A 25,244-nucleotide genomic window follows, 5' to 3' on the forward strand; every position below is an offset into this window, starting at 1 on the left:
TGGTGACGTCTGTGCCAGTCCCATGCTCGGTCTTCCCGGGCCTTTTGTGAAGTAGAATGACCGTCACTGCCTTCTCCTCCTCGGCGTTGCCTGCGTCCAGCAGAGCGGACACCAGGTGACGTACGTCCTCCGTGTAGCACGCGGGAGCACCTGGGGATTCTTCCTCGCTCTTCCCGAGTGCCTCGCTTTGTGACACGCGCCTTTAGTGAGCTCCTCTCAATCACGCGTGCATTATTCATTTATAACCACATGAATTAAAAGCGCCGGGAGCTACAGCTCCCTTGCCGCAGGAACTCGGCGTCAGAACCATTCCGTGGCAGCATTTGCTCCTTGTTTCTCTTGGGTTTTGGGGGAAGGATGGGAGTTTTTCCCAAGAAAAGCTTTAAGCCGTGACATTGTGGCTCAGTGGTTGAACATCGAGGTGGGAGCCAGGAGGTCGAGGTTCGATACCTGGTCGGGGCACGTGCCCGGGTTGCGGGCTCCATCCCCAGGAGGGGGCGTGCAGGAGGCAGCCTATCGAATCTCTCTCCTCATTGATGTTTCTCTCTCCCTCTCCCTCTCCCTCCCTCTCTGAAATCAATACAAATGTATTTTTAAAAAAAGAAAGAAAGGCTTTAAGCACCCCACCAAAGAAGGGGGGCAGGCTGGTTCATCCTTCATTGTGAATTAGTGTTGGGGTGTTGGTCTTTCGGATGCGCGGGGTTCCTTTTGAGGGTCCGGTTTTGTGAGAGTCGGGTGACAGCTGGCGTGTTTAAGCCCAGACAGTGCCCGTGCTTCCCGGTAAAGACGCCTCCTCCCCGGTGAGGGGAGCGGAGAGGATGACGCTGAGGGTGGACGGAGGGATATGAGGGCATTTGGCAGAATCCTTTTTGGGGGGGGGCGGGTGAGGCTAAGCAGACCTGCCTTAGAGAGGAGGGACGGAGCCACGCCCCCCGGCTCACAGGAGTCCGTCCGAGGGGAGCCGTGGGAGTAACAACCACATAGGAATGGTAGGAAAGAGAAGAGCCAGTTTACAAGCTCCATCAAAACCATGTTCAGTCCCTCGTCATAAACAGCGGGGTTTTATGGGGCCGCTGTGAAGAGAACGTTAAATTCTCCTTAGACTCAACAACATCGACGTGCCGATCCTCCCCGCGTTCCTTTCTGGACTTAATGGGACCCCAACGAAAACACCAGAACCTTCGCGTCGGGAAGTGGACCAGGCATCCCTGTAAAAAGAGCCGTCCAGGGACGCGCAGTTCCAGGGGATCAGCTGTCTGCCGGGAAGCCTCGGGGGGGAGAGCCGTTACGTCCATGCGTGTCAGGAACACGTACCTAACTGGCATGTAGAAACACACCAGAACATGGGTGGGGCGCTGACGTGTGTTACGAACAGGTACCTCACTGGCATGTAGAATTCACCAAGACGCCCAGCAGCAGCCCTGAGGCACGGAGAGCTTCGGCATCTGACACACGTGGTGTCTCACACCGTGAGGCACGTGAATGAATCAAAATGATCTCTCTCTCTCTCTCTTCTTCTCTTTTTTTTTTTTTTTTTTGGTCAGATCGGCAAAAAATAATATACTTTTTGGTGTGCCACAGAATTTTAGTCATCAGTGTCTGTGTGCCGTGAAATGAAATGGGCTGAAAATCCCTGGTATAACAGGATGATCTGAAGAAGTTTCAGCTACTAGAACCTTCTCTGCTCTTCGGATAGCACTTGACGCCCTATGTTTTACTTTAAATCTTTATCTCTCATATCCCGCATCACCAAAAAGATGTGATGGTTGACATCTTACAGTTTCCTAGTGAAACCATATCCGTTTAAAGAAAACACGCAAAGCGCTGGCAGATTACATAGCTAGACAGACAGACAGACAGACAGACGGACAGACCGGTGGATAGATGGTAGATAAACAGGGAGATGATAGACCACATGCAATGACAAGGAAATGTCTCCAAGAACGATTGTGCAGTGAAAAAAGCAAAATACGCTGCTCGTTGTACCTTTTTAAAAACAAAAAGAATAGAGGTTTGTATTCCTTGCCTATACATTAAAAATCCCTTGCAGAATAAGCAAGAAACGAAAAGCAGTAGATACCTGCTCGTGGGATCGGAGCAGAGCAAATGGTTGAAGGATATTATATTGTCAAAAAGAAATGCATCATGCCCTGACCGGTGTGGCCCAGTGGACAGAGCGTCGGCCTGCGGACGGAAGGGTCCCGGGTTCGATTCCGGTCAAGGGCATGTACCTTGGTTGCGGGCACATCCCCGGTGGGGGGTGTGCAGGAGGCAGCTGATCGATGTTTCTCTCTCATCGATGTTTTTAGCTCTCTATCCCTCTCCCTCTCCCTTCCTCTCTGTAAAAAAAGCAATAAAATATATATTTTTTAAAAAAGAAATGCATCATTTGTAAAAAAGCAAACAGAAAGCGTGAGGGGCACCCCGGGCAGCGTGTGACCATCCAAGACGCCGTCCGATCAGCTCCGAGGGGACAGAAGACGCCGGAGGGGCTCACCCCGAGGCCGAGGGCCAAGTAAGGACACAGACGCCCCAAGAGGAGCTGAGCCTCCTCCCGAAAGACACAGGGACTTTTTTGGTGGTTTTGCGGGAGAACATGACAGGAACGGCTAACACCACCCCTGCTGGGGGGAGGCGGCAGCTTGCGGGCTGGGGACAGAGAGTGGAACTGCTCTGAGCGGGTGGGCGGGGCCTGGCACCGCCCGTGCCCCTGCCTCGGCGGCAGGGGGGATGTCACCCCCCATCTTCGCGACGGGTCCCCTGGTTGGCCTAGACTACCGTTCAGAAGTGTTTTAAGGCCCCTGTGTTTCCAGAGGCGTTAGGGTTTGAAAGGCTGACTCCAGAGCTGGAGGCAGAAGGCGGGATCCTAGCCAGCCCGCGGGCAAGGTGCCTGCTGGGTTGGAGATGGGCAGCAGGAACAGAATCGTGTGTTGAAAATAGCGAGTGGGAGCCCTCGCTGGTGTGGCTCAGTGGATAGAGCGTCAGCCTGCGGACTGAAAGGTCCCGGGTTCGATTCCAGCCAAGGGCACATGCCCTGGGTTGTGGGCTCGATCCCCAGTGGGGGGCGTGCAGGAGGCAGCTGATCCATGATCCTCTCTCATCACTGATGTTTCTATCTCTCTCTCTCTTTCTGCCTTCCTCTCTGACATCAATAAAAAGAAAGGACATATATAAAAAAGAAAGAAAGAAACTATAAGCCAGATGCATGCTGGGCACAGCTTCTGGCCAGGCCGCTGCCTCGCACAGAGCCGTCTCCTCGAGTTGTGCGGACTCTGATCTAGGCAGAGCGGGACTGTATTTATTCGAGGGTGGTGGTTTCTCTGTCAGTCCGGCTGCTGTGTTCAGGGAGGTCTTTGTTTCGGTGCTAACCTCCTTGCCTAGTGAAATCACAGCTCCAGGACAAAGCCGGGTTCACCCAGGCCCCTCCCGTTGAGACAGATTGCACGGCGGTCGTGGGGGGTCTTGTTGGAGGAGACGTTGGAGAAGGAAACGGTAGTGTCGGTAAGTAGGGCAGGCGTCGGCATTTGACCTGGAGATGGTGGAAGCCCCGTCTCCTGGGAGGTCGTGGGGATGGTGTGATGGGACGTTCTCAGGACTCTGGGCAGGCCCTCCAGGGCTGGTCACGGTGGTGGCAGTTCCCGGGGCGTGGTGTGCCCAGGAACTCCCCGGGGGCTGGGTCAAGTGTGGGTTCCAGGCTTGAGTCTAGACTTGGGGGCGCCTTCTGCCCGGACGACCCGGGCTCTGAGTTGGTAACGAGTGGCCGGTGCGCCCACACGTTCTGGAGGAGGCTGCTGTGGGGGTTCAAGGCGAAACGTCACCTGTTCCTTCTCCAGCATCTTCTCACTTGGAGAGAAAAACCCTAAAAAAACTCCACCAGTTTAGACCGAAGGAGCGAGGCGTCCCTCTGTCATTCAGCTGCCGGTTCAGGAAGGACATCTGGGATGAAGGATAAGGTCACGCGTGCTCTGTGCGCCCCACTCAGAGTCCCCGGGAGCCCACGGGACGGAGGTTTGGGTCTTGGATCCCAGTGTCCTACGTTTGCAGTTTGGGGTTTGGGTGTGGGGGGTGGGGTGTGGGTGGTGAAGTCGAACCGGCCTAGGCTGGGGATTAAACTGGGGCTTGGGGGATACGGAATTCAGCCATCTGGGTTCGATGCGCAGGTCTCGTAACCTAGAGCAGGCGTCCCCAAGCTACGGCCCGCGGGCCACATGCGGGTATTTTTGCCGTTTTGTTTTTTTTACTTCAAAATAAGATATGTGCAGTGTGCAGAGGAATTTGTTCATAGTTGTTTTTTAAAACTATAGTCCGGCCCTCCCACGGTCTGAGGGACAGGGAACTGGCCCCCCGTTTAAAAAGTTTGAGGACCCCTGGCCTAGAGCCTGGCCTTGTTCACGTATTGAGAGGGGAGACCTGAACCCTAACTCACGTGAGGGTTATGAGATGACAGACGCGGGGAAGAAGCCCCGGACATCAGCCCCCCTCCCCCGTTTCTCCCTCTCCGCCCCTCCATCCCCATCGGCCAGGAGCAGGGACGAGATATGACCGGCCACTTGTGTGCCTGCCCCTCCCCTCTGCTGTGGCCCCCAACACACACGGCGTGGTGCCCCTTACGGGGATGCGGTTAACGGTCCAAAGGTCAGTGTAGGCAGCGTTCCTTTTACATGAGGCCAAACCAAGGACAAGGGAGAGGCTTATGGAAAAGTTTAATTTTTTCTCCTAAAGACAAAAGTAATTTTATGAAGTGCCCTTTTGGCTAACGCACTGCCAGCCAGGGCTTGGACCTGGGGACCAGCCAGGCTGCCCCAGGCGCTCCATTGTGACCCTCTCCGCGTTCCTCCCCTTCCTGGTCCTCAGGAGGGCCGGTGGCATTGCCGGTTGGCAGACCCGGGACCCGAGTGTGCCAGGGGGAAGCCTCCCTCACCCCCATCCCCGTCGGCCCGCTTCCTGCGGGTCAGCCGGGGCCCGGTGCAGCTTCAGGTACGGGGTCCAGACGCAGGTTCCGGCTGTGGCCCCCGGTGGGAGGAGGGACCCCGGGCAGGGCCAAGGCTTGGGCTCGGCCCCCACCTTCTCCTTCTCGCTGCCCCGGGTGGGGGCTGGGTCTCAGTCTGCGTTGGCCAAGCAGGGTTGTTTGTGTTCTGACGTGAGTTGGTTCCGTGGAGCCGATGAATGGTCAGGCGAACGGCTGTTTGCCTAATGGGTTTGGTCTTGGGTCAACAGTGGGCCGTGCACAGTTTCCAGGTTGTCACAGGTTTGGGTTACAGTTCGTATTGGAGCAGGTGTGCTTGGGGTCATGGGACTCTGTGTTTGGTGACTTTGCTGATGGGATCACACACACACACACACACACACTCACACACACACACTCACACAATCACACACACACACACACACACACACACACACACACACACACAATGTTGCTGGTGAAAGAGGAGTTGCTGGCCCGGCCGGCGTGGCTCAGGGATTGAGCGTCGACCTATGAACCAGGAGGTCACGGTTCGATTCCCGGTCAAGGGCACATGCCCGGGTTGTGGGCTCCATCCCCAGTGGGGGGCGTGCAGGAGGCAGCCGATCCGTGATTCTCTCTCATCATGGATGCTTCTATCTCTCTCCCTCTCTCAAATCAATAAAAATACATTTACATAAATAAATCTTGGCCAGCACGTGACTCAGTTGGTAGGAATCCCCCCACGTCTACACCCATCACACTTTGCAGCAATCAAAGGCAGGTTCCTGGATGTGAGGGCGATCTGGCTGCGACATCTGTCACCCCATTGATCGCCAGGGTTGATTCGGCTGATCTGGCTGGCTAGGCGGGTGTCCCCCTCCTCCCTCACCGATCCGTGTTCGTCCCTCCCGAAGCTGCGCGCTCGGTCGAAGAGGACGACCTTCCCCCCAGAGGAGAGGACCGGTCTTCGGTCAAGGGTATACGAGTAGCTGCGCTCCCCTGCTAGAACCTCCAAACAAGCTCTCAAAGGCAGGTGCCTTCCGTCTGCCCGGGAATGAAGAGCGTTAGGCTGTCATCTCCGTTAAGTGGAGATCAGTCAAGAGGGCACCTCCTGTGCTCGCTTCCTTGCGCCCAAGAAGAGGTCTCTGGCAGGTGGATGGATCGTCTTCCTCTCATAGTCAAGGTCATAGTCACGGTCTGTGTGGGCAAGCCAGCTGACACGGGTGAGGGCACCGTTTTTGGTCTCACATCAGCACCAGGCGCACTAGTCTGGGGCCAATGATCTTGGTCTCGTTAGAACTGAAATCCGCTCAGCGGAGCTGTAACCCCTCAAAGGGCCGCCTGAGCTCTTCTGGGCCCAGGAATCTCACCTGTGCCATCTCCAGGATGGATCCCCACGCCCCTCCCCACTTCCCATCAGCCACTTGGGCTGCCAGTACCCAGCCATCTCTGCACGCCCTTCTCCCTACATCTACACCCATCACACTTTGCAGGCATCAGAGGCAGGTTCTCGGAGGGGATGGAAGCTTCCGGTTGGCTTCGGATGGCTCGATGGCTCCGGTCCCAGCATGAATCATTGTTGGTGACGGTGAGCCAGCTGGAACTTGGAAATCCTACTTGCACTGTGTTCCCGAAAGAAGGGTCAGCCTCTTCGTTAAAATAGGTTGACATCGCCCTGACCAGTGTGGTTCAGTGGATAGAGCGTCGGCCTGTGGACTGAGGGGTCCCAGGTTCGATTCCGGTCAAGGGCATGTACCTTGGTTGCGGGCACATCCCCAGTAGGGAGTGTGCAAGAGGCAGCTGATCGATGTTTCTCTCTCATCGATGTTTCTAACTCTCTATCCTTCTCCCTTCCTCTCTGTAAAAAATCAATAAATCATACATAAAATAAAATAAAATAGGTTGACATTATTGGCACGATCCCAGCACCACCTCCTGTCGGAGCATCGGGGCCCAACCTGACGTGCACAGAGGGAATAACACGACGTCAGATCATGGTGCGACGTTCTCTTCACTGCACATCCATAAGTAATAACAAGGTCCCACCCTTCCTATAAGCGCTTTAAAAATAAAAAAGGACAGGGTGGCCGTGGCCCCTGCGGCTCAGTGGTTGAGCGTCCATCTATGAACCAGCAGGTCGTGGTTCGATTCCCGGTCAGGGCACATGTCCCGGTTGCGGGCTCGATCCCCAGGGTGGGGCGTGCAGGAAGCAGCCGATCCACGATTCTCTCTCATCACTGATGTTTCTCTCTGTCCCCTCTCCCTTCCTCTCTGAACTCGATTAAAAAAAAAAAAAAGAGAGAGAGACAAAACGAAAGAGAGACCGGGCGTAGGAGAACACCTATATATATAAAAGCCTATGCGACTGTTAAGGCGGAATGACCGGAACGACCGCTCCTATGACACGCACTGAGCAGGCAGGCAGGCAGAGCGGTTAGAGGCAAGCAGGCAGGCAGGCAGGCAGGCAGTTAGGGGCAAGCAGTCCCGGATTGCGAGAGGGATGTCTGACTGCAGGGATCGGGCCTAAACCGGCCGTCGGGCATCCCCTGAGGGGTCCCGGATTGCAAGAGGATGCAGGCCGGGCTGAGGGCCACCCTCCCCCACCCATCCCCGCCGTGCACAGATTTCATGCACCGGGCCTCTGGTGTGACTCTAATAACACTGCCTTCTCTCCTGTTTTAGGGAATGCTGCCGCTTTTTTGGAGGCAATGGCTTGACTCTGAAGGTGTTTTTCACCAAGGCGGCCCCGTTCGGTGTCCTGTGGACACTCACAAACTACCTGTACTTACACGCAATAAAGAAAATAAACACCACGGACGTCTCTGTGCTCTTCTGCTGCAACAAGGCGTTTGTGTTCTTGCTCTCGTGGATCGTTCTCAGGGACAGGTTCATGGGCGTGAGGGTAAGTCCTGGCCACCCGTCTCCCTCCCGCGCTCATGCCGACCACCGCCCGCCCGCCCGCCCGCCCATCGGCTTGCTCGTTCGCTCCGTGCGCTGGCCCCCGAGCCTGAGCTGCTGGCCGCCCTTCCTTCCGTCCGATCTGGCAGCAGCAAGGAGCCGGCGGGGGGGGGGCCCTGTTCTCGGTGTGCCTGGCAGACCTTTTTGCTTGCAAACCATCCGCGACAGGCGTCCATGAAAGCACCTTCCATTTCAAGCTTCTCCACAGGCATTCCCTGGAGTGCGTGCCCATCGGGGACCCGGCCCGGGGAGGGTGTGTGGCCCTCGCCGGCGTGGCTCCGTGGAGAGAGCGTGGGCCTGTGGACTGAAGGGTCCCAGGTTCGGTTCCGGGTCAAGGGCATGCGCCTCGGTTGCAGGCTCAATGCACAGCCCAGTCTCGGGCGCGTGTCAGAGGCAGCCAATCGTGTGTCTCTTGCACATCGATGTTTCTCTCTCTGTGTCTGTCGCTTCCCCACCCTCCTAGTCTCTCTCTAAAAAAAGGTAAAACATCCTCAGGTGACGATTAACCAAAAAAGAAAACACATGTTTTGAGGTGGAGAGGAGGAGGTGAGAAAATCGTGGAAACCCCCTAGAGTAGCGGTCGCCAACCGGTGGCCCGTGAGGTCCGGAAGGTTGGGGACCGCTGCCCCGGAGAACAGAGAATTGTGGCCATCACATCTTTTCTCCGCTGCTCACGTGGCTGAGAGGGTTTCCCCTCGTGTCCGGGATGGTCTCGTCCGGCTGTCCCGGTCACGTGGCCGGTGTGGGCTGTGCCGCAGCCTCGGCACCAGGCCCGGCTGAGCCACGGAGCAAGGAGGCGGCATCGGTGATGGGCTTTGGGTCTCTCACGGGCACAGCTCCTCGTAGAAGGCTGTGACCTGCCGTCTGACAGCTCCCGCTCTATGTGGTGCAGGGTTTTCCTCGTCTCGTTTTCCGGATCTCGGGGAGCTGACGAGATCCGGGAGGCCCCGCAGCGGGCCAGGGAGACAGGAAGGTCCCCCCCCCCCCCCGGGATGAACTGGTGGGATTTGCACCCAGGGCGAGGCCTGCCTGCTGCACGGGTTCTCCTGGAACCTTCCCCTGGGACTGCGTCATTTCCAGGGACTGGAGGGAGCTGGCACTGCCCCCTGCTGGAGGGCTGAGGAACAAGCTTGAGTCTCCCGGGCATAAAGGTCTGTGAGTAGTTGGCAGAGAGGACTCGTGTTGTTAAGACAGTTGCTCAGGTCACAAGGGCTGCGGTCCTGGGAAAAACAGGTGCAGGTCACATGACCAGACCCGAAGGAACAGGTGTAGGTCACATGACCAGACCAGAAGGAACAGGTGCGGGTCACATGACCAGACCCGAAGGAACAGGTGCGGGTCACATGACCAGACGGGAACCAACAGACGCAGGTCAGACCGGAAAGAAGCCAACGTGTCCTCTAGCGTTGGGGCGGCCGGCCTCTCTCGGCCTCAGCGGTGACTTGGAAGGATGGCCCTGGTGTCATCCGTGACCGTGCCTCCGTGCGCTCCTCCTGCTGCTCAGACTCGGGGACCGACCGCCACGGGGACCCCGTCTGGAGTCAGGTCTGCATCTGGGTTCCACTCCCGCGAGCTGTTGAGCCTGGAGCCGGTTACTTCATGTCTCTGAGCCCCGGCCCCCTCATTCCAAACCAGCAGTTCGCGCGCATCTTTCTAGAACATTCTGAGGCCCATGGAACTCAGAGGGTGGGGTCTCTGTGTCGGTGAGAGGGCCCGATGGGTCCGCCACGTCTCCGGTTGGCGGGTGGCAGCGGCAGAAGGCTCCCCCCGTTTCAGGAGGCAGTTTGGGGCAGTGAGAGCAGCCACAGCGTGAGAGCGTGGGGGCTCCGGGGCACGACCTCCGGCCCCTCCCCGCGCCGAGGCCCCCCAGCTGCTGGGGTCGTCCCATGCACAGCCCATGCTTTCCAACCAGGAGAGGCTGACGAAGGAGCGAGAGGCCCAGCTGAGGTCCCGGCTTTTCTTCTTCTTCTTCTTCTTCTTTTTATTTTTTTAAAAAAAACACCATTTTTATTGATTTCAGAGAGGAAGGGAGAGGGAGAGAGAGAGAAAAGCATCCATGATGAGAGAGAACCATGGATCGGCTGCCTCCTGCACACCCCACACTGGGGATCGAGCCTGCAACCCAGGCATGTGCCCTGACTGGGAATCGAACCGTGACCTCCTGGTTCATAGGTCAATGCTCAACCACTGAACCACACCGGCTGGGCTGCCTGCTCTTTTGTCAATTCTTGTTCTCTTGTTGGGAAAATCGCTATTAACTCGCTGCCTCTTTCTCTTAATGAAGAGTTGTATGTGGTACACGTGGTGTTTGAACATGAAATACATAGGTGACGTGTGAAGTGGCTAACATGACTAATCCTGAGAGATGGGCAGACAGACGGGGCGTGTCTCTGTGGAGGGTCCCCGCCTCTGTCGGGAGCCTCTGTGTTATGTGCCGATGTGTCGTCTCGTGAGAATATGGCGGGAGGAATACACTAGAATAAGTCTACAGCTCAGGCACTGTCTGAGCCTACGCTGTGTCACCTTCACTCACAATTCGACATGTAAGCCACCAAGGACACTAAGAGTCAAATCTCAAAATGCAGCCGGCGGTGGCTTGCTGTGTGAGTCATCCTTTCCTGTGTATATAAATATAGACACTGACTTTGCAGGCAGACAGGCCTGAACGCTGTCTCCCTGCTCTGCCACACACCTGCTCTGTGACTCTGGGCAACTTCCTGAACCTCTCTGAACCCGTTTCCACATTTATAAAATAAAATGCATGAAAAGATCTACCTGTGTTGAGGGTTAAATGAGAAAATGCATAGAAGACGCTTATCCCAGGACCACTCCGTACATGTGAGCTGTGTGATAGTGTTAGGGAGGTCAGAGGTCAGCGCTGAATGATCAGGAGAGAGAGAAAACGCTCCGTTAAATCCAGGATTGAAACTTGCATTGCACATGTTTGTTCTGCGCTCCCCGTGCCAACGCCCCACCCCCAGCGACGATGCTGGGGCTCCGTGACCCCTCAGATCAGAACGTGGACTTCCCGCCCAGCTGACGTGGCTCAGTGTGGCTCAGAACCAAGACCTAGGAACCAGGAGGTCACAGTTCGATTCCCGGTCAAGGGCACAGGCCCGGGTTGCAGGCTCCATCCCCAGTGTGGGACGTGCAGGAGGCAGCCGATCCATGATTCTCTCTCATCACTGATGTTTCTGTCTCTCTCTTCCTCTCCTTCCTCTCTGAAATCAACAAAATATAGATATATTTTTAAAGAAGAACTTGGACTTGGCTTTTGAGCTGGCGCACTTCTCCCTGGGGAGCTGTCCCGAGGTCGCTAGTGTCCCCCCCCCCGCCCCCCCGCCCCCCCCCCATGCACTCCGATGCTTTCCTTTGCACAACGGGCGGGCTTGTGAGCATCTCCCTGGCGCTCCCTCCCACCTGCGGCCTGTTCCCGCCAGGACAGGGGGGAGGCAGCCGTGGGGGAGGGCCCCGCAGCAGCTGAGAAGAGAAACGGCACCTCTCGGGCTAGGGCCTGGGCAGTGGCCCTGCAGGCAGACACACAGGCCCCGTCGGAAGGAAGACCCTGCGGCGGGCGTGTGACCACGACCTGGATCTGTGGTCCTTGCATGCCCGGCTGTCGGGATGTGACACGCAAAGAAGCGAGACCACAGCGGGTGCTGTCGGGGGGGCTGGGAAGGAGCGGGGAGGTCACGGCCAGGCGCTGTCTGCCAGGCTCGGCTGTGACCACGTAAGTAGCTGCCACTGGGGTGTGGCACGTCCTTCTCACATTCCCAAGAACGAGGGCGACCGGCCACTGTGTGATGCTAACCATGGCGCCCTCCTGGCCAACTGCTTCGGCCCCATCTAGCCGGGCTCTGTCCCATCTAGCCAGGAGCAAAGACTTAGAGGAGGACCGAGCCCTGGCCGGTGTGGCTCAGTGGATAGAGCGTCGGCCTGTGGACTGAAGGGACCCGGGTTCCGTTCTGGGTCAGGGCACAGGCCCGGGTTGCGGGCTGGATCCCCAATGCGGGGTGTGCAGGAGGCAGCCGATCCATGGTTCTCTCTCATCATTGATGTTTCTCTCTGTCTCACCCTCTCCCTCTCTGACATTTTTTTTTTTTTTAAAAAAAGGACTAAAAAGGAGGCCCGTTCCGCTCAGCTCCCGAGCTCGCGGGAACATTCGGCCTCGTTGGCACGCAGGGTCCCTGGGTCCCTGCCCGCCCGCCCACCGTCTCCTCCCTCCCCTGCAGATCGTGGCCGCCATCCTCGCCATCGCCGGGATCGTGATGATGACCTACGCCGACGGCTTCCACAGCCACTCGGTCATCGGCATCGCGCTGGTGGTGGGCTCGGCGTCCATGTCCGCGCTCTACAAGGTGAGGCAGGGGCGTGGGAGCCGCCCGCCGGGAGGACACGGGCCTCGGCGGGGCCACCTGGCCGGACGGACGCGGGGACCTCGATGGGGCCTGGGCCTTAGGGCCTCTGCCCCCGATGCCCGAGCTCCCCAGACCCTCCCCTTGGTGGCAAACCTTCGTAGCATTTGGGACAAAGTGGGTGTGGCCGTGGGTCTTCAGGGTGAGATTGGTGACATCATTCAGTGAGGACTGGGGAAGGTCATTTGAAATTTTTTAAAATACATTTTTATTGATTTCAGAGAGGAAGGGAGAGGGGGAGCGAGAGAAACATCCATGATGAGAGAGAATCATGAATCGGCTGCCTCCTGCACGCCCCACACTGGGATGGAGCCCGCAACCTGGGCATGTGCCCTGACCGGGAACCGAACCCTGACCTCCTGGTTCATAGGTCGACGCTCAACCACTGAGCCACGCCGGCCGGGCCAGAGATGGGTGTGTAAGGTCCCCGAGAGGAGTGTGTGATCGTGGCTGATATTTCTCACTTGTGTGGCTGCCTCGTCTTCGCGCTGAAGCTGGGGCGCAGTGTTGTGAGTGCAACGCAGACAAGTGTGAGCCCACGATTCAGGAGGGGCTCCCTCTCCAAGCAGCTGGAGAGGAACTCCCCTGTGACGTCACTGGATTTGTGATGTCACTGGATTTGTGATGTCACTAGATTTGCGATGTCACTGGACTTGTGATGTCACTGGATTTGTGATGTCACTGGATTTGTGATGTCACTGGACTTGTGATATCACTGGATTTGTGATGTCACTGGGTTTGTGATGTCACTGGGTTTGTGATGTCACTGGGTTTGTGATGTCACTGGACTTGTGATGTCACTGGATTTGAGATGTCACTGGACTTGCGATGTCACTGGACTTGTGATGTCACTGGATTTGAGATGTCACTGGACTTGTGATGTCACTGGATTTGCGATGTCACTGGGTTTGTGATGTCACTGGATTTGCGATGTCACTGGGTTTGTGATGTCACTGGGTTTGTGATGTCACTGGATTTGAGATGTCACTGGACTTGCGATGTCACTGGACTTGTGATGTCACTGGACTTGTGATGTCACTGGGTTTGTGATATCACTGGGTTTGTGATGTCACTGGGTTTGCGATGTCACTGGGTTTGTGATGTCACTGGACTTGTGATGTCACTGGATTTGTGATGTCACTGGACTTGTGATGTCACTGGATTTGTGATGTCACTGGGTTTGTGATGTCACTGGGTTTGTGATGTCACTGGGTTTGTGATGTCACTGGACTTGTGATGTCACTGGGTTTGCAATGTGGGCAGTGAGCCGCGGGTCTGACCGCCCTTCCCCGCAGGCCTGGCGGTGGGACTGGCTGTCAGGTGGCTCCGTCCTGCGGTCCAGCCCCAGCCCGAGCCTCGCCTCACCGGGGCCCGGCTGGGCCGGCGGGACCTGCAGCCTCTCGCTTCCCCGCAGGTTCTCTTCAAGCTCCTCCTGGGCAGCGCGAAGTTCGGAGAAGCCGCCTTATTCCTGTCCGTCCTGGGCGTGTTTAACGTGCTCTTCATCTCCTGCATCCCCGTCGTCCTCTACTTCACCCGCATCGAGTACTGGAGCCCGTTCTCGGACATCCCCTGGGGGAACCTCTGCGGATTCTCCGTCCTCCTGCTGAGTGAGTAGCGCACCTGCCCGTCCCCCACCCGTGGTGACGGGAAAACGCTGCGTTTATATAACAAACATCAACATTCCTGCTTTCTTGTTTTTTTTAAATATATTTTTTATTGATGTCAGAGAGGAAGGGAGAGGGAGAAATAGAAACATCGATGATGAGAGAGAATCATGGATCGTCTGCCTCCTGCATGCACCCCACACTGGGGATCGAGCCTGCAACCCGGGCATGTGCCCTTGACCGGGAATCAAACTGTGACCTCCTAGTTCATAGGTCAACACTCAGCCACTGAGCCATGCCGGCTGGACGCTGGTAACATTTATTGAACACCGATAAGTGTCAGCGTTCAATAAACATTAGCACCTGTTCTCATTATGAATGTCTTTGTCATCGTTACTTGATAAAAGGCTGGTCTGGTGCCAGGCAGAAATGCAACCAGGAGGTACCTCATCCTTCCCGTCTGAAAATGCAGACCCCAGCATGGCCAGCATGGCTCAGATGGTCGACCTAGGAACCAGGAGGTCAAGGTTCGATTCCCGGTCAGGGCACGTGCCCGGGTTGCGGGCTCGATCCCCATGTTGGGGCGTGCAGGAGGCAGCCGACCCATGATTCTCATCATTGATGTTTCTCTCTCTCCCTCTCCCTTCCTCTCTGAAATCAATATAAATATATTTAAAAATAAAACATAAAAATGCAGACCCCAGCACCCCTGCTCACGCAGTCAGCCCCGGGTCCCGGCCAGCCAGGCGGGGAGGAAAGGGTGAGCAGGCCCATCCTCCTCTCTGGCGCCTTCTCACTGGTCACCGTTTCCAAATTGCTCTTCCTTCTTCAGGGAAAGAGAGGAGCTGAGTCATCGGGAAAATGGTCCTTAATCCCCACATCCCAGAGCCCCCCTCCCACCCCCCAAGTTCACGGGGTCGGAGCCAAGGGCAGTGATCCGAGGAGCCGGGGTCAGACAGAGCCCACGGGGGCCGGCCAGGGCCGGTCACGCGTAACCGCTTCTTGCTCTGTTTCAGCGTTCAACGTCGTGTTAAATTTCGGAATTGCTGTTACGTACCCCACCCTGATGTCTCTCGGCATCGTCCTCAGTGTTCCTGTGAATGCAGGTGAGTCTCACCTCGGTTGTAAACAGACACACGCATGCACATCCATCAGCACGCACATGCTCCCACACACAGGGCACATGGGGAGCCTGCCTCCTGACCCCCGCTTGCTCGTCTCTTCTGTCATGTCGGGAAGGACCAAGCATTTATAGTGATGATCTGCACAAGTCCCGTTCTAGTTTGGTCTTCAAAACACAGAGATGTGCATACATGATGGATGAAGTAATGCTCTCAGATTCTAAGAATAAAGCATGTCGTGGTAGAGAACATGGAAAGTACCAAAAATATAGAGGAACCATCACGTGTTCATTGTCCTGACACGCACAGGCGGCCACAGTCAAGCTCTGGTTTGTACAGGGTGGGGCCTGTGTTTGCGAGCAGGTCAAACAGAGTTTATTCTTGTGTTATTATTTAGTAATTATTGTATTCTTTTTTTCTTTTTCTTTTAAGGGAGAGGGGGAAGAAAAAGAGAGAAACATCAATGATGAGAGAAATCATTGATCGGCTGCCTCCTGCACGCCCCACACTGGGGAATCGAGCCCAAAACCCAGGCATGTGCTCTGACTGGGAATCAAACCCGTGACCTCCTGGTTCATGAGCTGACTCTCAACCACTGAGCCACACCGGCCGGGCAATTATTGTATTATTTGTCATATGAACAACTGTTACCCTGTGTGTGTCCGCCCCCTGTCTATTCGCCTAACAAATTCGTGTCTGAACCGAGGTGAGTTGCGGGAATCGACCCCAAGTTCAAGGCCACCCGCCAGAGGGAGTGAAGGGTGATGTGCCTCAGGCAGCCCCTGCCACCGGGAACAGAACCAAAGAACAGTTCTGCCTTAGCCAGTGTGGCTCAGTGGATAGAGCATCAGCTCATGGACTGAAGGGTCCCGGGTTCGATTCCGGTCAAAGGCACATGCCCAGGGTGCGGGTTCAATCCCCATTGTGGGGCGTGCAGGAGGCAGCTGATCAGCTCTCATCATTGATACTTATATCTCTCTCTCCCTCTCCCTTCCTATGTGAAATCAATAAATATTTTTTAAAAAAGGAAGGTTCTGGGGCCATGAGAAGACAGCTCCCGCCCACAGCCCGCCACCCTGCGAGGACCCACGCCTTGTCCCCTTGTCCCCCTCGGGCCTGGCTTCTCGCTGAGTAACCGCGTTCTCTGCCCCCGCAGTGGTCGATCACTACACCACCAACATCGTCTTCAACGGGGTCCGGGTCATCGCCATCATCATCATCGGCCTGGGCTTCCTCCTGCTGCTCCTGCCCGAGGAGTGGGACGTCTGGCTGGTCAAGCTGCTCACCCGCCTCAAGGTCAGGAAGAAGGAGGAGCCGGCGGAGGGCGGTGGGGACCTGGGCTCCGGCCCCCAGAACAAGAGAAGGGCCCGGCCCTCCTTTGCCCGCTGACCAGCCTCCAGGACCCTCGGGGACGCTCGCGTGAAGGATCCGGAGGTCTGTTCCCGACGCCGCCTCGGTGGGCAGAGGTGTACATACCTGTACAGTCCGGGTCACCTGGGTGAGTCCCACGGTATTTATGGGCATGTCCAATCCGCTTGCTCTTGTCCACATCAGACCTTCCACTTAACGGTACCGACTCAACACGCACGAGAGAAGACCCTCAGCTCTTTTTCAATGAATGGAAAGCGAGTAGGAGCCATCTCGGCCCCGGCGGTCTGGGGGCCACACCTTCTGGTTGAGGCAGGCGGACGTTCTGGATCTTCTCGACCGAAAACCCCATTGCACACTGTGATTCCTTTCCGGCGGTGGGAGGTCATCGCCCGTCTCATACCAGAGCTGGACTCTTTATTTCTTAAGCGATCGCAAGGAACCAAAAGATAACTGTGAGTGAGTTTGGATGGAGACGGATAGGAAGAGGGGACACGCAAAAGGAGAATGACATCGCAAGCCATCTCTGTGACCAGCCCGGTGGGCGGGGGGGGGGAGTGGGGGGGCAGGTGGAGGAGGTCAGGCCTGAGCCAGGTAACGTGGGGGGGGGGGGTAATCATCCGAGCCCCCCTCCCCCGCGGCTTGCTCTCGCGTGTCTGTCCCAGGGCCCACCGGAGACGTTCCAGTGCCTTCTACAGAAACTTCATCTTGGCCTATGTGAAGCGAGTGACCTTGTCCGTCACTGGCGCCATCTTATCGTTTAGATGTACAAATCTTTAAAAAAAAAAAACAAACCAATAAAACTACATATGATGGGCGTGTGTGTGTATGTGTGTGTGTGTGTGTCCAGAAATGGCCAAGCTGACGGCGGTGTGACGGAGCGTGGTTCTCGGTGTGACCACGGAGGAGGGGGCCGCCGGGTCGCTTCTACTTCGTGGCCGTGACTGGAAGCATGACCTCCCGAACCCGTGCATCTTCTGCCGAGACACTTCAGCACCAGGCTGTTGGCTCCCACCGGTTAGCTCCGCCAGGAAATTCTATCTGTGATGGACCTGTTGAAGAGGGACCAGGGGGGTTTAAAAGAGTTTACTATTTTTTGAAGTTTACATTGTTACATACGAAAGGGAAGCCTTATTTTGAAAATGTTGTCATAACCCACCAAAGGTGCGTAGGGGCACGGGGGCCCTGGGGAACCGTAACTTTTTAGCCAATTATTACTCTCCGTTTCCATGACCTGTGGGGCCAAACAGATGAATAAACGGTTTAAAAAGAAGCGTGTCGTTGTCTTGATGGCGACGGGGTGACGTTCCCAGCACACCAGCTCTGACTTCCTTGCCGTCCTTACGCTTTCTCTCCCTGCAAGGCACCCACATCCACCCGACTTGGGGAAGGAAAGACAATTCTGACCCTAGAGACAGATTTGATTTCCGCGGAGTGAAAGGCAGGCACACGGGCCTCCAGAAAACAAGCCCTGAGCGTGCTCGGCACGGTGACATCAAGGACACAGCGCTGGACCGGCCGGTGTGGCTCAGTGGTTGAGCGGCGACCTATGAACCAGGAGTTCAGGGTTCGATTCCTGGTCAGGGCACATGCCTGGCCTGCGGGCTGGATCCCCAGGATGGGGCGTGCAGGAGGCAGCTGATCCATGATTCTCTCTCATCATTGATGTTTCTCTCTCCCTCTCCCTTCCTCTCTGAAATTTAAAAAAAAATATATGTATATAAAAAAATCCGCATTTTTAAAAAATCTGACAAGGGAGGAATCGAACGTGCACAGCTGGTGCACGCTCAGCCCCGCCCTCCTCCCGCCGGTACTGGTCCCACGTGGCCGCGGGGTCGCGAGTCAGTGCCCGCGCCTAAACCTTCCGGGTGGCGGAAGGCGAGACTGAGCGTTTCAGATCCGGGAAAGAAAGGAGCCTAGTGCGTCCCAGCCGGAACCTGCGGAGGGGGCGGGACCAGACACACGTGACCCAGGCCGCTGGGCGGAGCCAAAGGATCACCGCCTAGTCCCAGGCACCGCCCCCTCGCCCAACAGGGCGGAAATCCCGCCCCAGGTGAGCGCGCGGAGCCGGAAGTCCCGCCCCCTGGCACGTCGACGGCGGCCCGTGAGGGTCAGTACGAGGCCGGCGACTCCGCCGGGTGAATTGCTGGCAGGTGGTGCCGAGGTCTACGTGCCTGAGCTCAGCCCGCGGGGCGGCGTGACCCCTGCGGCGCCGGGACCCGGCCCGCGTCCTGCTCCCGGGTGCGGACGGCGTGGCCCTTTCTTCCCTCGGAGCGGACGGAGAGGCAAGTTTGCTGTCGGCCGGCGGGGTGGGCCGAGGAGGTCGCCGACCCTCGCGAGCTGCGGCCCCTCGTGGGCACGCCGCGTCCCGCGGGTTGTTTTCATTTGGAGGGAGCGTAGGGTGGTGCGAACAGCGCCTGGGAAAGGGGGCGCCGCTGCCCCCCGTGTTATCGACGGGGAAACTGGCTGGAGAATGTGAGAGAGCGCCCCTCCGTGACCGTGACCACGGGGGCGTGGCGCTGACCCGGGCCCCCCCTTAGCCCGCCGCCCGCGGTCGGCTGCTCTGGTGCGGGCGATGCAGGCTGATTGCTTTCAGCTGCACCTCCGGCCGCCCGGCCGGCGCAGGGCTTGAGCATTGACCTACGAACCAGGAGGTCAAGGTTCAATTCCCCATCAGGGCACGTGCCCGGGTTGTGGGCTCCATCCCCAGCAGGGGGCGTGCAGGAGGCGGCCGATCCATGATTCTCTCTCCTCTCTCTCTCTCCCTCTCCCTTCCTCTCTGACATCAGTAAAAAGTTTTTAAAAATTAAAAAAAATAAAATAGCCCTAGCCGGTTTGGCTCAGTGAATAGAGCATCGGCCTACGGACTGAAAGGTCCCAGGTTCGATTCCGGTCACATCCCCAGTGGGGGCTGTGCAGGAGGCAGCGGATCAATGTTTCTCTCTCATCCATGTTTCTAACTCTCTATCCCTCTCCCTTTCCCTTCCTCTCTGTAAAAAAGCAATAAAATATATTTTTTAAAAATAATAAAATAAAATAAATATCTAGGCGTAACTTAGAAAAGCCGGGCCGGTGGGAAGCGCAGTGCTTTCCTGGCCTCGGTCCTGACCCGTGTGGCTTGGCCGGCAGGAGCCCGCGGGATGGCGGCGCCGTCCATGAAGGAGAGGCAGGCGTGCTGGGGCGCCCGGGACGAGTACTGGAAGTGCCTGGACGAGCACGAGGACGCCGGCCCGTGCCAGACGCTGCGACGCTCCTTCGAAGCCAGCTGCCCCCAGCAGTGGGTGAGCGCCGCGCCCGCGGACCGGGTTCTCTCTGCCTGGGAGGTTGTGCACGCGAGTTGGGGGGCGGGCGGGGGGAAGAAGGTGCTGAGTTGGATGGAGGCTGTGAGAGGAGGTGCTGGCGTGGTGGCTCGCATCAGGCTGACCTTCGGAAAATGCCCCCTGAAGGATCATGGGAAAAACGAAACGCACACGTGAACGTGGCCCCCCAAAACCCAACCCGCGACATCGGTAGACTTCTCCGGGAACCGCCTGCGGGGCCAGAGGAGGCACACTCATTGGCCGGGCGCTGCCCTCACAAAGAACGCACGCCCAGGTGCCCACCCCAAAACCACCGCGTTCTAGAACCCAACATGTAATGGAGATGTGCATGGGGCCGGTTCTGACCCCACTGCCTCCCTGACAGGCCCCCCCCCCCGCCCTGCCCCGCGGGTCCTTAGGAGGCAGGGGCTGTGGAAGGGACCAGCATTGAGCCCACTGGTGATCTTGTGTGTAAGGGGGGCGCGCCTTCTGTTAATGCCCTCTGAGTGCTGTTGCGCCCGGCCGGTGTTGCTCAGTGGTGAGCGTCGACCGATGAACCAGGACAGTGGTGGGCACACTGCGGCTCGCGAGCCACATGCGGCTCTTCGGCCCCTTGAGTGTGGCTCTTCCACAAAATACCACGGCCTGGGCGAGTCTATGTTGAAGAAGTGGCGTTAGAAGAAGTTTACGTTTAAAAAAATTTGGCTCTCCAAGAAATTTCAATCGTTGTCCTGTTGATACTTGGCTCTGTGGACTCATGAGTTTGCCGACCACTGAACCAGGAGGTCACGGTTAGATTCCCAGTCAGGGCACATGCGGGGTTTTGGGCTCGATCCCCCGCTGGGGGAGCGGGAGGCGGAAGGAGCGTGCAGGAGGCAGCCGGTGGGTGATTCTCATCCTGGATGTTTCTATCCCTCGCTCTTCCTGTTTCTGAAATCAATGAGAAAAACACACCATAAAATAAGAAATGAGTGCTGATGCTGCAACTCGGAGGTGGCAGCTGAAGCTCAGAGCGTGGAGGCCCCGTGCTCTGTGCTGGTCCGAGCGGCCGCCGGAGGATCGGAACTGATCTCTGTGCTTGGTCACGGCGGGTGCTGCTCCCGTCCCAGGTGGTTTGCGAACAGGTGGCTTTAGAGGTGGAGCGGCTTTAGGGTCTTCACGTCTCACTCCTCTGGTTTTTGGAGAGGAGCCTGAGGCTTGAAGGAGACCACGGGGGTGATGGAGGGTGGGGTCCTGCTGGGGCCAGGCTGGGAGTGGACTCCGTGGACAGAGGTTGCCTTGGGGGACCTCTTCGTCTGTGAAACCAGCAGGACACACCCCGTCTCGTGGACTTACTATGAAGGTCCAATGTGTAACGACATATAAGCTGAAAACTGGTCTGTGTGGGGCTTGCCGGTTAGATTAGGCAATGATTTTGGCCCCCCAAAATGCATTTCCGGTTATTCCCCTTGGTTCTCAACCTTTCTAATGCCGCGACCCTTTAGTACAGTTCCAACCATAACATTATTTTCGTTGCTACTTCATAACTGTAATGTTGCTACTGTTAATGAGTCGTTATGTAAATATCTGTGCTTTCCGATGGTCTTAGGCGACCCTGCTAGCGGTTCTCAACCTGTGGGTCGCCCCAGGAGCTGCTGTAGAGCCTAAGACCATCGGAGGTTGGGGGTCACCACAACATGAACTGTATTAAAGGGTCGTGGCATTAGAAAGGTTGAGAACCACTGGTAGTGGTCGGCAAACTGCAGCTCGTGAGCCACATGCGGCTCTTTGGCCCCTTGAGTGTGGCTCTTCCACAAAATACCACGTGCGAGCGCGCACGTACAGTGCGATTGAAACTTCGTGGCCCATGCGCAGAAGTCTGTTTTCTGCTCTCAAAAGAAATTTCAATCGTTGAACTATTGATATTTGGCTCTGTTGACTAATGAGTATGCCGACCACTGCCCTAGAGCCGTGGTGGGCAAACGGCGGCTCGCGAGTCACATGCAGCTCTTTGGCCCCTTGAGTGTGGCTCTTCCACAAAAGACCACGGCCTGGGCGAGTCTATTTTGAAGAAGTGGCGTTAGAAGAAGTTTAAGTTTAAAAAATGTGGCTCTCCAAAGAAATGTCCATCGTTGTCCTGTTGATATTTGGCTCTGTGGACTAATGAGTTTGCCCACCGCGGCCTAGAGGGATTCACTGAGAGGAGCTCCTGGCTTAGGCGGAGGTGAAAACTGCAGGGTTTGGGCTGACGGCACACCTGATTGCTTTTTACTGCCCATGCGCCCCTTCGCCCTGCTCTCCGCCCACCTGTGGTCACTGAGCACAGCAGGGGACTGAGGACGGAAGGACCTGGTCCCGGGAGGCAGGACTGATGTAGGTGAAGAGCAGGGTCCTGGGGGGTCCACCCCCACATTTTCCCAGGAGACCCCTGACAGTCCAGCCATAATTTTCCGCGCAGGCTGCATGTTAGCATCAGGTGGAGATTTTAAAAAACAAAAGGCTGTGTCCCAGCCTCACCTGTGGCTGGAAAGAGACCCCAAACTTGTTTTGAAAGCGCTGGGGCTCGCAGGTGAAGTCTGGTGGATGAGGACCATCAGGAATCACAGCGCTGCCTTGTGGTCGGGTGCACTGCCGGCCGACCCCCACTGCCTCCTCCAGCCCTGGCTGTAGACCCTCCCGCTCCCCTGCTTTCGGGGGCTCTGGGCCACACTCCCCTCCCCTCCCCCCACCCACTGCCTCCTCCAGCCCTGGCTCTACACCCTCCCGCTCCCCTGCTTTCAGGGGCTCTGGGCCACACCCCCTCCCCTCCCCACACCCACTGCCTCCTCCAGCCCTGGCTGTACACCCTCCCGCTCCCCTGCTTTCAGGGGCTCTGGGCCACACCCCCTCCCCTCCCCACACCCACTGCCTCCTCCAGCCCTGGCTCTACACCCTCCCGCTCCCCTGCTTTCAGGGGCTCTGGGCCACAGTCCCCTCCCCTCCTCACACCCACTGCCTCCTCCAGCCCTGGCTCTACACCCTCCCGCTCCCCTGCTTTCGGGGGCTCTGTGCTCTGCCTGGTGAATTTCTGTTTGTACAGCGGCCAGCGGCTTCTTTCCTGTGCTCTCCGTGCTCCCAGGCCACTGCCACCCGGAGGCGTCACCATCCTGCGCCCTGGTCACAGCTAACAGGCCCCGAGTGCAGGGTCCGTGTCCCCTGCCCTTCATCCTCCGCGTCACCGCTGCCACTGAGCCACACTGGCCAGGCCCTAAGTCTTGCATTGCTGAATCCAGCCGGCTCATATTTCGTTGAGGATTGTCTGGTCAGCGATATTGGCCTGTAATTTTCTTTGTCACGTCTGTATCTGGTGTGGGTGTCAGAGCAATGCTGGCTTCCTAGAATGATTGAGGGGGCATTCCTTCCTCTTCGATTTTTTAAAAAATCATTTAAGGATAGGGATTAATTCTTTAAATGCTTGGTAGAATTCACCTGTGGAGCGGTCTGGCCCCGGCCCTGTGCTTGCTGGGAGATGTTTGATTACCACCTTAACTTCACTGCTAGTGACGGCTGCTCAAGTCTTTCTCCTGGTTCAGTCCTGGGAGGTTATAGGCTGCTAGAAAAATGGAATTGGTTGGCATCCTTAATGTTTCATATTTCTGTGGTGTCGTTTGTAACTGTCATTTACGATTTTATTTGGGGTCTTTTTTGGCTAAAGGTTTGTCCATTTTGTCTTTTAAAAGAACCAGCTCTAAGTTTCATTCATCTTTTCTATTTGCGGCGGGGGGTGGGGGGTGTTCTTTTTCTGGTTCCTTTAGAAACTCGGCTTGTTTGGGATGTTTCTTGTTTCTGGAGGTGGGCCTGCATAGCTATGAACTGCTGTTGCTGCAGCCATAAAATTTGCAAAGTTGTGTTTTCATTTTCATTTGTCTCATGGTAGTTTATTTCCTGATTGATTTTGATTGCTTATTCAAGGGCTCAGTAGGGTCTGTAACCCAAAAGGGTTGTGACTTATGGTCTACATCCTTTTCCCAGACTTTTATAATCAAATGTACTGCTTTGAAATGGTTCTAGGATATAAATGACTCAGGCTGCTTATACAATTTATATTGACTATAACCTGTTACATTTAAATCTGTACTTTTGTTTATCCAAGCTGCATAACCTGACCTTGTTTCAAACCCCTTTTTCTCAACAGATAAAATATTTTGACAAAAGAAGAGACTACTTAAAATTTAAAGAAAAATTTGAAGCCGGACAGTTCCAGCCTTCAAACACCACAGCCAAGTCGTAGGCTGTTCCCGGCCTCCCCGAAAGGCGGACTCTTCTTTCCGGACATTTCCACGTGCTCCATGGACTAGGGCAGCTCAAGTCATGGTAAACATCAGCACTTCTGCACATGTGACTTTTAATAATGAAAATGATCAGACAGCGGAGAACTGAAATAGTGGTATGAGACATGCTCAGTTTTAATTTAGTAAGAAATCTATTTTAAGAATTAAAGCCTGTTATGAAAATACATGTGCCTATTTTTTTTGGTTAGAGCAGTGGTCAGCAAACTGCGGCTCTTTGGCCCCTTGAGTTTTAGTAAAGGCCAGCTTAGGAGTACCCTAATTAAGGTAATAACAATCTACCTACCTGTATAGTTTAAGTTGAAAAAATGTGGCTCTCCAAAGAAATTTCAATCATTGTACTGTTGCTATTTGGCTCTGTTGACTAATGAAGTTTGCCGACCACTGGGTTAGCGGAAGGCAGTGGGCAGATGCTATAACTAAAGCAGGTTGTCATGTGTCCTAGGAGTTAGCATTTGAATAGCGCACACACCAAGCATCGTGAAGGGAAGAACTTGAACTATAAGCTAAAGTAATAGCTAATACACTCAATGCTGGCCCAAGGAATGTTTTTCCCCAAAATCAGTAACAAGGTAAGGCTGTCCTCTCTCACTTCTATTCAGCTGCACACTGGATCCCTACCTATTTCACTAAGGAAAAAAAAAACAGTTCCTAGGAAAGAAATGATCTTTTAAAAATAGTTTTATTTCCACAACTGCTTAAAACATTTTACTAAAGAAGCAATACAAATTTAGCGTACTATGTTTAAGGCACGTGAAAAAGTTTGGCATAAGGAAAAAATGCACAAATTATTCTAGTAAATCCAGAACTTGTTTCATTTGTGCGAATACTTTCCAGCTGTTCCACTAGCACCGCCAGCTCCTCAGAGGAAGGGGGCCTCAGGCTGGGGCCCCTCGCCTGTGCAGCTGCTGCCGGCTGTACTCCCAGACGAGCAGGGCTCCGCTCACGTGGACGTTGAGCGAGCGCGTGATGCCCTGCTGCGGGATCTCCACGCACACGTCCAGCTGCTGGATCAGACCGGCGGGGATTCCTTCACGCTCGTTTCTGGTGGGAAGGGAGAGGACTGGTTACTTTCTGAGCTTTTCTTTTTCCCGGTTTAGTCCTGGGAGAAAGGAAGCCGGTCTACGTGACGAGGAAAATAAGGATAAAAAGATGTGAGGGGCAGTCCCACGGTCACCCGACCATCCACCCCACAGGAGAAACAGTGAAAAGTCGGGGGGCTTT

General features: G+C 55.8%; 3 protein-coding genes across 3 annotated transcripts in view; 2 read left to right on the forward strand and 1 right to left on the reverse strand.

The window, feature by feature from the left end:
• SLC35F3 (solute carrier family 35 member F3) overlaps positions 1 to 16,951 on the forward strand; it is a 55,723-nt gene extending 38,772 nt beyond the window's left edge. Inside the window, exons 4-8 of the mRNA XM_054712948.1 lie at positions 7,631 to 7,850; positions 12,139 to 12,264; positions 13,736 to 13,928; positions 14,942 to 15,031; positions 16,203 to 16,951. Coding sequence (XP_054568923.1) covers positions 7,631 to 7,850; positions 12,139 to 12,264; positions 13,736 to 13,928; positions 14,942 to 15,031; positions 16,203 to 16,435 — 862 coding nt within the window. The 3' untranslated portion in view covers positions 16,436 to 16,951. The remainder of the gene's footprint in view (positions 1 to 7,630; positions 7,851 to 12,138; positions 12,265 to 13,735; positions 13,929 to 14,941; positions 15,032 to 16,202) is intronic.
• A 1,558-nt stretch (positions 16,952 to 18,509) lies between these two features.
• On the forward strand, positions 18,510 to 24,187 carry LOC103293434 (cytochrome c oxidase assembly factor 6 homolog). Its single transcript, XM_008149777.3, has 3 exons — positions 18,510 to 18,699; positions 19,544 to 19,695; positions 23,867 to 24,187. Exons 2-3 carry the CDS (start codon positions 19,555 to 19,557, stop codon positions 23,960 to 23,962), a joined length of 237 nt encoding a protein of 78 aa, XP_008147999.1. The 5' UTR covers positions 18,510 to 18,699; positions 19,544 to 19,554; the 3' UTR covers positions 23,963 to 24,187.
• Positions 24,188 to 24,683: 496 nt separating this feature from the next.
• The window catches only part of TARBP1 (TAR (HIV-1) RNA binding protein 1), a 37,500-nt gene continuing 36,939 nt past the window's right edge, over positions 24,684 to 25,244 (reverse strand). Inside the window, exon 30 of the mRNA XM_054712945.1 lies at positions 24,684 to 25,064. Within this exon, the coding sequence (XP_054568920.1) occupies positions 24,899 to 25,064 (166 nt within the window). The 3' untranslated portion in view covers positions 24,684 to 24,898. The remainder of the gene's footprint in view (positions 25,065 to 25,244) is intronic.

This window comes from Eptesicus fuscus, chromosome 24, assembly GCF_027574615.1.
Source record: "Eptesicus fuscus isolate TK198812 chromosome 24, DD_ASM_mEF_20220401, whole genome shotgun sequence".
NCBI classification, from domain to species: domain Eukaryota; kingdom Metazoa; phylum Chordata; class Mammalia; order Chiroptera; family Vespertilionidae; genus Eptesicus; species Eptesicus fuscus.

What these genes read in the sequence shown, in the direction of transcription:
- LOC103293434 (XM_008149777.3), top strand. Translation starts at nt 19,555, where the DNA reads ATGGCGGCGCCGTCCATGAAGGAGAGGCAGGCGTGCTGGGGCGCCCGG. An exon ending in CCAGCTGCCCCCAGCAGTGG is followed by an intron (nt 19,696 to 23,866) that starts GTGAGCGCCGCG and finishes TTTTCTCAACAG; the next exon opens with ATAAAATATTTTGACAAAAG.